The 10,548-nt window shown below is 50.8% G+C and overlaps 1 protein-coding gene across 1 annotated transcript; it reads right to left on the bottom strand.

Moving 5' to 3' along the window:
• Positions 1-7,781, bottom strand: Tbc1d21 (TBC1 domain family member 21). The gene is made up of 11 exons (XM_052189349.1): positions 7,715-7,781; positions 5,192-5,299; positions 4,957-5,060; positions 3,938-4,032; positions 3,342-3,452; positions 3,139-3,239; positions 2,318-2,414; positions 1,983-2,083; positions 1,121-1,237; positions 373-456; positions 1-126 (listed from the first exon to the last, which is right to left on the bottom strand). Exons 1-11 carry the CDS (start codon positions 7,772-7,774, stop codon positions 1-3), a joined length of 1,104 nt encoding a protein of 367 aa, XP_052045309.1. The 5' UTR covers positions 7,775-7,781.
• Positions 7,782-10,548: the final 2,767 nt, after the last annotated feature.

The following is a 10,548-nucleotide window of genomic DNA, read 5'->3' as shown; positions in this document are numbered from 1 at the left end:
TCAGGAACCTGGGGGTGAGGAGAGCCAGGAATTGTGATATAGATATCCGATTTTGTTCTCACTCCACTCTGTCCAGTTGGTGACATTCCCCTGAGTCTCTGGAGGTCCAGGTCTGTACTTGGACCCCTTGGAAAGGACGCAGGGAATGTGAAATGAGGGGTGTGAGCCCAGGAATCAGACTGCCTGAGGATATCAATAGTGAGAAGACCATGCAGACAACTTCAATAGGATGGTGGGAGGGAACACGGCACGAAATGGTTCTGAAGCCAAGTGTGACTGCTTTAGGCAGGGAAGGCTTCTTGGAAGAGGGATGGAGGAGGAGGAGGAAGAGGAGGAGGATGAGAAAGGAGGGCAAACCACTGGTCTGCTTACCTCCTTTTGCATGAGCTCAGCATAAACCACGCAGGCCGCTGAGATCAGCTCATCCGCATCAAGGTCGATAAGGCTGTTGCAGGCCTGGAGGCGGATACATGTGCATGGTGAGTGTGTGTGTGTGTGTGTGTGTGTAAGCAAACACTTCTCCTTGTGCCTTTGGGCACAGGCAGCACAAAGGTAAGAAGCTACTATTCACAGCAGTTATTAGGGAGCACTTGAGGTTTCCACAACCTGCTGTGGTACCTGCAAATTGCATGCTTTGGGGGCATGATAAATATACCCTTCACGTGGGTGTCTAGGAAACCATGGGGTTCTGCTACATGTCTTAAGCTCCTAAGGAAGGCTTGGTTTATATTTGGAGTACCACCTAAGGTGTTTTATTTTTTTTCCTGGTACTTCAGCTGGCTTTTAAAGCACATCTAAAAACCATAGGCTCTTTTGCGACATGGCCAAGGATTGATGTCAAGGCAGTAGTGTCTAGTGGTTAGACCATTCAAGGCCTCAGGTTCCTCACATGCTTACTTGGAAGATAAACCAGTACAGCCTCAGTCACTGTTGTGGGGCCTTTGAGACTATTCTACTAAAACCCATCAGCGTGGTGCCCCATACTTCCTTCTCATTGCCTGCTCCCCACTGGAGGCAAAGGTGGCCGTAAACCAGAGCACCATGGGCCTGCAACCTTCTGTGAGATGGGTACAGGGATCAGGCTCTAAGCTGGCAGGGGCTCCGGCCAGGGCAGTCTCACCGAGAGAATGGCGTCACCGCTCATACACTCCAGCAGCGCCTGCTCACGCACCATCTGTAGCATGCTGTAGGCCACCAGCACTTGGAAGTTCCTGCAGGGCTTCCCTGTCAGCAGGACCTGTGGGCAGCCAGCAGGCTTCAATGCTGCTGCCTGAGACCAGGACCCCCTGGGGCAGCAAGCATCCACAAACCACCTACTCAGAACAAGATATGGAAAAGCCAGAATTTGAATGGGATCTTAGCAATCCAGGGCTCCCCCAAAAACAATCTGTGGCAAGGGTGCTATATTTGATTTGGACTTGGAGGTTGGCGATCCAGGATGAGAGGATGAGGCAGGTGGGAGCATTCTGCGTTATGGGACAGTCCATGCCAGGCTGGCAGTTGGGCTGGACCCTCTAGCCAGGAATAGCTGTGAGGCAGGACAGCGACAGGTGGTGGGTTTGTTCCTAAGGAGGATCGTCTGCTGGTGGCCCAAGGGACTGTTGGTGAAAGACTTGGTGTCCTTGGGGCCTGCCTTGTAGGGAGGCAGGTTCTAAGAGAAGCACACCAGCGTTCTAGAGGCAGGGAAGGCCAGGGAAGGGCAGTAAATAACAGCAAAGAGCAGGGGAGGGTGGGAGCAGCTGCGGGCGCCTCGGCGCTAACTGCCCTATGGAAGGTCAGTGGAGTCTAGCTTCACACTTGATGGACAGACGCTCTAGCGTTCTCCAGCAAGGTGGGAGTAGGGCTGATAAGCCAGTTAAACTCCAAATCACAGAACACCATCCAAAAGCCAGGAAGAAAGGGAGGCAGGAAAACTTGCCGCTTCTCTCCCAAGGCAGGAGGTGTACCGTCTACCTCAGGTGCCCCCAGCTCCAGTGCCTCACCTCCCAGAGCCTCCAGACATCATCGAAGGATTTGAAGGCACGCTGGAAGCAAAGGCAGAACCACGGGAAGAGGGACTGCACAGCTCCTGAGCCCTTCCCTTCTGTGGGGAGAGAAGCAGGTGCTTACGCCACCGCACGGCAGAGCACAGGAGACACAGGGAACATGACAATGTCACCTGATACTGTCCCAACAAGCCATGGAGTCCATTTGGAGCACAGGTTTAGCATCACAGATCCAGGCTCCTCCCCTCCTGAGTATGTCTGCCAGGCTGGGCCCTCACCCTCCCACGGCCTACCTGCTGTGTGAGAAGTATTAGTAACTGCGGACCACTCACTGAGGTGTTCAGCAAACTCAGGGTCCAGTAAAGTGATCAGGTTGTTGAGCATGTCCAGGTTCTTGCCTACGCCGATGTTGATGACACAGCTGTGCTCCTGTATAAGATGGGACCAGGGATCAGTCCTCCTAGTTCAACTTGAGGGCATCATGGAAGAAAGTCAACCTCTCAGTCCTAACTCTGAGAGGCCACATGTCTGGTTTATCCACTTCTTTGTGTGTGCGCGTGTGTGTGTGTGTGTGTGTGTGTGTGTGTTGTCTCTGATTTGTGTGTGCCCCTGCGCCTGCCTGTTTGCTATGTTTACATCATCTCTGGGCAGCCATGTATTCATGTGCATCTGAACATATATGGATGTGGTGGAACCACAAAGATGTCCAGCATGTGTCAGTGACCCCAGTGATTAGGTCAGAGCTGAGAGGAAACGTTCAGCAAGCATATTATTGCGGGGAAGCTTCTAGAAGATGGAAAAATCTTTTCAGGTAGCAACAGCCTCATCCTGGATGCAGAGTAGGTTGCATCTGGTCATGAGTCCTTCAGGGGGTCTGGACTATAGGTCATTGGAGGGGGGACGAGGAGGAGGCAGGAACAAAAAGGTGCCCTTGGAGGCCTGACAAAGGCTACTGGACTATTCTGGAGTCCTGGGGAGCCATGAGGGATCAGAGGGAGACTTGTGTTTGAGGAGTGAAAGGCCAGCAGAGGGCGCCACCACTAGACTTGGCAAGAGCAGGGCCCAGAACAGCCCTCCTGAAGGAAGTGTCTGAGGCTGTCAGTGGCTTGGTGGGTGGTGGGGAGGAGGAGATTTGACCCGGCTTAGTCCTCACTGTTTTCTGCAGGAAGAACTGGAAGAGCCAGAAGGTCTCATGGTCGTGCTCCACCATCAGCTGGAAAAGCATCACCATCTCATGGAAGCCTCGCTGGTACTCTGCGGGAGAGGGCACCGGTGAGGAGGAGCGAGTGGGTCCCGGGCCAGGGTCCAGGAAGGTGCCAGCAAGTGTGGGCCCCCACAATTCCACCCCCAGCTCACCAGCCTTTGTGTTGCAGACGTAACTCAGCAGCAGGGTCTTCTCCAGTTTCTTCTTGTCTACAAGCACGTTGCCCAAGGGGTCTTTATCATACAGCTTCTGGATGTCATATGCTAGATCAGAGCAAGGGACAGGAAGTGACAGTCAGCCATCTCCAGCATAGAAAGCAAGGATTCCTTCATCTCCCTCAGTAGAGGACAGGTCCTAAAAACAAAACAAAACAAACAAACAAACAAACAAAAACCCGCTAACAGGGGCTACAAAAGGCATGTCAGCCCCGCCCCCCAATTCATTGTCGTACCCTGCTGTTCTGGGCTTCCCCTCACCTCCAAATGTGCCTCCCATCCAATTCAGATCTGATTTAGTTCAAAGTCATAGGGGTGGGAAGAGGCAGACAAAGCAACAGAGATAGCATGCGACCGGGAAGCACACCGAGGAATACCCATGGGCATGGGCAGGTGAATTGACCCAGGGTTGGCTAGGAAAATCCCAGGCCAAAAACAAGTTGCTAAGCCCCAGGAGTCACCTAGGCCTGGAAATGACTAGGAAAAGTTCCCGCCTTCTCCACTGCCCAGCCCACCTCCCTCCCTCCGCTCACCGATGTTGTTCCGAGTCTCTGTGAAGTTCCCATGTAAGTTTTCCAGCAGGGGCTGGATTTTCTCGTACATCTGGCACAAGGAGTTATAGTTCCTCCTGAGAGAACAGCGTTGGGGCTGAGTAAGGTGGCCTTCCCCTTCCAGGAGGGGACAGTTTGGTGACAGCAGCTGCTGAGCTCAAGGGGAATAGGTTAGTCCAACCTGCAGTGCTTTTGCCCGTCTCAGCCTGAGTGGCCTTGAGCAAGAGTTCCCAGCATGCAGCTGGCACAGTGTGGAGACAACTTAATGTGGGGTGGGCTCTAGGCCCCACCCCAGCACCCGAACCCTGGAGCCGCCACTTAACTGAGTATCTGCAGAGGGATGTCACTCTCCCTTCCCTAAGCCTCAGTTTCCTCGTCTGCAGAGTGGGGACAATTCTGGCATCCCCCCCTTAGTTGGAAGTACTCGTGCTGAAGACAGATTTATTTACAGTAACTGACTGGTGGCCTCTAAAAGTCATATCCTAAATATAACCCCTAGAACCTGTAACATGGTCTTATTTATAGAAGAGGTCTTTTAGGATCGCAAGATGAGATCGTTCTGTATTTTCTAGGGGACCTATACATCACAACTGTCTTTATAACATACATACACACACACACACAAACACAAGGCATGTGTCCACTGAACTAGAGAGTGAATGGATGTAGCTACAAGCCACGGAAGCTTCCGTGGGAGGTGTGGAGAAGAACCTTCTGTCTCTCAGCGCCTTTCCAGGAGGCCAGCACGCAACCTTGTCTTCTGCCTCCAGAAGGCCAGAGAAATGCATTTGTGGCACTTTGCCTCGGCGATCGGTACCTGGTCTGACACTCACATCCCTTCTGTCCTGGACTATTCTCTGCTGGTCCCTTGTGGAGTTGTCTTTTCCATATCCTGGCTGGGAGACGCCTCGGGGCTGAGCTCGGTTTCTGCTCCACCCCCACCCCACTGCCACCTGCAGTCCCAACAGCTAGCCAGTGAAAGAGGACCTGGAAAGCTCTACCTCCTGTTGCTGTCCACCATGAGCCGCTCATCCCGGGAACTCTGCCATGAGTAGTAGCCTGTGAGGAACTTCCAGGCTTCCGTCCTCACGAAGGGATGCAGTCCCTGGGCATGGAGGTCATGGACGCTCAAGATGCCCACTCAGAGGGCTTTGCCCAATGCCCTGCCAGATCCCTGCCCTCTGTGCCACCCCCCCTAGTGCCAGGGCATGGCTGAGGGTGGCCTTGGGACCATACCCTTTCCAGGATGTTACTACAAATGAAGTCTCGTGACTTGGCCAAGTGACCGTTCTCATCGAAGAAGCTGTCCCATTCTGCCTTGTCAATAGCGGGGTTTCTCTTCTCCTGGGAAGAACAACCAGATTAGTCCTCTGCTGGAGTCTCTGGGCTTTGTGAGAGCTCAAAACTCACAGCCTCTGACTCAGTTCTAGAATACTCTATCCGGAGGAAATTGCTGAAAATAAGTGGGAAACGAAAATCCAGGATGGACAGTAATGTTTGCTGCATATAACTTACCCGAATGAAAAATGTTAAGTACTCTCAATGCTCTGCAATAAGGGAGGAATTAAGTAAGCCGTGTTTTATATATACTGTGGAATACCGTGCGGCATATAAAATCATGTTTACAAGGCATGAACAATAATCTGGAAACATACAAATGTTAACATAAAAAAAAAGGCAGAGTACACAGTTTGAAACCTGACATTCTTCCTACACACCAGACCCTCACCCCAGGGTGTCTGCTGAAGAGAAGGGGGCTCTTGAAATGCCACATTGTAGAGACCTGAGTTGTTGGACAGGATCCAACAGCTGCCCAGAGCTGCCCCCATCTTTCTCTTAAAACCTGAATGTGTAGACACAGGACTCTAAATTAAATCTGTATTCAGCTGGGCGGTGGTGGCGCATGCCTGTAATCCCAGCACTCTGGGAGGCAGAGGCAGGCAGATTTATGAGTTCGAGGCCAGCCTGGTCTACAGAGTGAGTTCCAGGACAGCCAGGGCTATACAGAGAAACCCTGTCTTAGAAAAAAACCAAATCCAAAAAACAAAAACAAAAAAAATCTGTATTCAAATCACTTGAGGGTCTTCTGGTTCAGAAAGTTTAGAGAAACAGCCTACAGAGATGCATTCCTAACAGTTTCCTGGGTGACAAAGGCTGTGGCTTTCAGACTGAGTGAGAGCCCAGTGTCAGGAAGTAGGAAAACATTTGACTCTAAAAGTAACAGTGAGCCTCTGACTGTGGGCAGGTCAGTTTCCCTATCCGCAGGTCAGGTGGGCTAAGAGCTCCCCTTATCAGTGGTGTGTGTGTGTGTGTGTGTGTGTGTGTGTGTACACATATGTGCGCATGTGGGCACATATATAGGAGCATATTATGAGTACACGTGAAGGCTTGAGGTTGATGCTGGGAATCACTGATTGCCTGTTCAACCTTTTCCAATGAGGCAAGTTCTCTCAGTCAAGCCTGGAGCTCACTGATGTGACTAAGTTCCCTAGCCAGCTTGCTCCTGGCATCCCATCTCTTCCTTCTGAGACTGGAATTACAGGGGAACCACCATAGCCACCCAACATTTCCCATGGGTTCTGGGATCCAAACTTGGTCCTCACAAGAAAAGTGCTTCAGTGCTGAGCCATCACCCTAGCCTGAACACTCCTCTTTAATAACTCACGCACACTTTATCTGCTGGACCAACACTGAGAGACAGGGCACATGGAGTTACAGACAACTTTAACAATGGACTGCCTTTGGGAAGCAAGGTCTCTCTGACGCTGGCAATCATCTCCATACTTGGGTGTTCATGAATCAGTGAGAAGGGCTGGTCAGCCCACTGCCTGGGTCTGGAGAGCAGCTCTACAGCTGACTGGATACCTGCATGTCAGGATTTGAAGTCTCCAAGATCTATTTCTCACTCATCAAATGATAATAGCCCGATCACATCCCATCTCAGAGGGCTGGGATGAGAAGAAATGACCATAAACAAAGCATTTACAACGCCATATGTACACACTGACTGCGTGTGGCAGCTTATTCATTGTTATTAGTATTAGCCTTCTCTAAATTTGGAGAACAGGAAAAACATAGAAAAAAATTCAAAGCTTAGTGATCATCTGCAATAAACGTGTAACATTTAAACCTCAAGTGCTCATTCTGCATTTTTATGCATCGCCCTCTTAATCGCATGACAAATGGGTCCTGAGATTGGTTAAGGTCACTGTAATTAGTTATGATTTTGAAAAATACTGCGTGGAAAATTTTCATGAGTCAGGTGGACTGGAATAGTTTATTAACTGAGCTGGGGACTGTTGGAGTAACAGAAGCACTACTGCCACCTGGTGGCAACATACCAAAATTGTTGGCAAAAGCGCCAAAGAAAACTCAGCCAGAGGCTGCAGCTCTAAAACTCAAATGAATTTAGAATGACACAGTTGGGGAGGAAGCCATACTGAGTTCTAAGACCCGCCCCCCCCCCATAAGGTAAGAAGGCATATGGAAATCTGACCTGTGGCTGGCGTTGAGGGAAACGGCCCTTGCTCCCCCTCCATGGCCTGCCTTCCCATTCAGCAGGGACAGAGTCCCACTCTAAACCGGAGGAGGATGGGAGGCAGGCAGGCACTTGGACTGATGGGGAGCATGCATCAGTCAGGCATGGTGGCATGTGCTTATAATCTCAGCACTCAGAAAGCTGAGGCAAAGGATCTCAAGTTCCAGGCCAGCCGGGGCAACGCGGAGAGGCCTTATCTCAAATCAAATCCAAGAACCTACCAGAATTAAGGTGGCTGACCGCCTGGCAGAGAGGCTGTTTTCTGGAGAAAGGGTGGTCATGTTCCCCTCTTGCTGCCTTGGGAGTGGCCTGTGTCCAGCTCTTCCCTAGTGATTAGGGAACCAGGGAAAAGGGGACTTCCTTTTAAGAGATGAATTGCATTCCCCAAAGGAACTGGGCCTCTCTTGACTTCCCACATTTGAACAAATATAGCTAGATATGTGTCACAAGGCCCTGGAACTGCCATCACAATGACTTTGGAACACACACAGAAGCCAAGGAAGTAAATCTACAGACCTCCCTTGCCAAATTACAGTGCACACAAGTTATACATTGGAGGTTGAGTTAATGGATCCAGTGGGCTGGGCTAGCCAGGGCGACCTTCCTGGAGAAGGTGAGCTACAACTCCCTATCTCTGACTGTTTTACCAGACCAGTACCAGAGTTCATAATAACTACAGTCAGAGCCTCAGGTTTAGGGAGGACTTTCCAAAACACCAAATCAGTATATCTGGTCTGGAGACCAAGAGGAGGTTTATGTAAGTCTGCCTAGGGGGGGCTACGATTTAGTATTTGAATAGCAGCTCCTGGTGTGTGTGTGTGTGTGTGTGTGTGTGTGTGTGTGTGTGTGTGTGTGAGTGAGTGAGTGATTACCTTATTTTTTGAAACAGTGTTTCTCAACCTGGCTAGACTGGCTGCTTAGTGAGCCCCAGGGACCCACCTGTTTCTGTCCCCAGCACTGGGGCTACAGATGCATACATTGTACACATGGCTTTCTACAGGGGGGCTGAAGATCCACACTCAGCACTTCGTCCACTGAGCCATCTCCCCAACCCTCTGCTTTATTTACCTGTACACCCAGAGCTAGGTTTGGGGCAACCTAAGACAGTTGGCTTGAACACCAACTGGATGACTAATTTAATGAAATAACTGATGCTGCTGGGTGTAGGGGTGCATGCTTTTAATCCCAGCACTCTGGAAGCAGAGGCAGGCGGAGCTCTGTGAGTTCAAGGCCAGCCTGGTCTACAGGGTGAGTTCTAGGACAGCCAAGGCTACATGGTGAGATCCTGTCTTGAAGAAAACAGAGTAACTGCCACCCTCTCGCACCCCTTTTGGAACCTTGTACATGCCCCTTTCCCTCCTACCCTGATTTCTATTACACCAGGGTCAATGTCAGATTATTTTGTGTTCAGTCTTCTAATGCCCTGCCCCCAGCTTCCTGGTGCCTGGTAGGTGTTGCTATTAAATGGGCCCGAGTAGTCTCCCTCCAGCCTTACTTCCTTTCTTCTCAGGTCTGCCCTGACTGGGAAGCATCTTTAGTCATTACACAAACCAAATTGCAGCCAGGAGATCCAAGGTGGAACTTGGAGTCTGACCTCAAATCTGAAATCGACCAATCCCCCAGATTCCCCAGCCATGAAATCAGAACACAGCCAACCTCCACCTCCATAACCTTATTAACCGAGCTGTCCGTATGGAAGTCCTGCGTAGACACAATTCACTGTCTCACTGTCTGATGCTGCTCTGCTGGCCGGAGGCACGACAGGAAGTCTCTGACAGTGCCGCAGCACCTGCCTTTTGTCTCCCTCTGTTTCCCCATCCATTTACAGGAAGACATGGAGGGCCTGTGCACCTTAGCCCGCTGTCCTAGTCTCGGTGGAGCTGGAGGGGTGGGCAGCAGCGGTGGCACTGAGTGGAATAGGAGCCCACTCCTCAAGCACCAGAGCAGCTTCATTTGGAGGTCTGTGAGGTTTCCAAGTCAAATGTGGGGAGCAGGAGACACCGCGTGGGCGGCCCTCACCGCTGACGACAGAGACTGGTGGTGGATGCCTCTGTTCCTCCACATTAGCAATGCACCTTGTGCAGAGTTAACTGCAAGCTTCCCCGAAAAGAGGAGGATTGGGCAGAGACGAGCTGGAACAATCTGAATGCTGAATGCAACTTGGTTTCCGAACCGAGTGTGGTGGACATAGATCATCCGCTGAACTTCCTTTAACCTTCGGCTCCCTGGGTGCAAATGCTGGGTCGTAACTCTGCTCCAAATTAGCCAGCCCCGTCTACTCGTTTTACTGCAACCTCCTAGAAGCGATACAGAGGCTTAATATTCAAACTGAATTAAAGGAACTCCACAGAGCACGAAGGGCCTGAATCTGACCCACATATTTTCAGATACTTTTTAAGAAATGTATTTATTTGTGGGTGTGAGTGCGCATGTGCGTGTGTGTGTGTGTGTGTGTGTGTGTGTGTGTGTATGCTCAGACTCTCCTTTGTTACTGCCCATCTGCTCCATTAAGGCAGCTTCTCTTCTTAAACCCGGGGCTCCCAGTTTCTCCACTAGCCTGAAAGCCAACAAGCCAACTATTCTGTCTCTTCCGCCTCCACTTCAGAGCTGGGGTTATGGGTGTGCACCAGATGCCCAGCTTGTTACGTGGGTACTGGCATCCAAATTCCTGTCCTCATGATTGTGCTGCTGCGAACACGTAACTGCTGAGCCACCTCTCTAGCCTCATTTCCAGATTCTTACCAGCACTGCCTCTCCTGGGTCTCCTGGGGCTGAATAGTCCCTGCTGCTGCCATTTGTGTATAAAATTGCAAAGATATTGGATACCAGCTTATTACTTTCCTTTGATGCATCTCTCTCTCTCTCTCTCTCTCTCTCTCTCTCTCTCTCTCTCTCTCTCTCTCTCTCTCTCTCTCTCTCTCTCTCTCTCTCTCTCTCTCCAAGCATATATATGCATGGAGATGCTTCAGGGCATGAGAGCTATAGGCTCTGGAATGCCATGCTTGGGGTTAGCATTACAGAAGGCCACCTGGGCCATCTTTGCCCTTAGCAATCT

The sequence above is a fragment of the Apodemus sylvaticus genome, chromosome 7 (genome assembly GCF_947179515.1).
Source record: "Apodemus sylvaticus chromosome 7, mApoSyl1.1, whole genome shotgun sequence".
Classification (NCBI taxonomy): Eukaryota; Metazoa; Chordata; class Mammalia; order Rodentia; family Muridae; genus Apodemus; species Apodemus sylvaticus.
Note: the sequence above shows the minus strand (reverse complement) of the source record. Positions and strands in the feature narration are given on the sequence as shown.

Bases quoted from the DNA above. Each gene is read 5' to 3' on its own strand.
- Tbc1d21 (XM_052189349.1), bottom strand. From the start codon at position 7,774: ATGACCACCCTTTCTCCAGAAAACAGCCTCTCTGCCAGGCGGTCAGCC. The intron at 5,300-7,714 runs GTAGGTTCTTGG...TGTTCTTCCCAG, and splicing joins GGTCAGCCACCTTAATTCTG to GAGAAGAGAAACCCCGCTAT. The intron at 3,453-3,937 runs GTGAGCGGAGGG...GCTCTGATCTAG, and splicing joins AGAGACTCGGAACAACATCG to CATATGACATCCAGAAGCTG.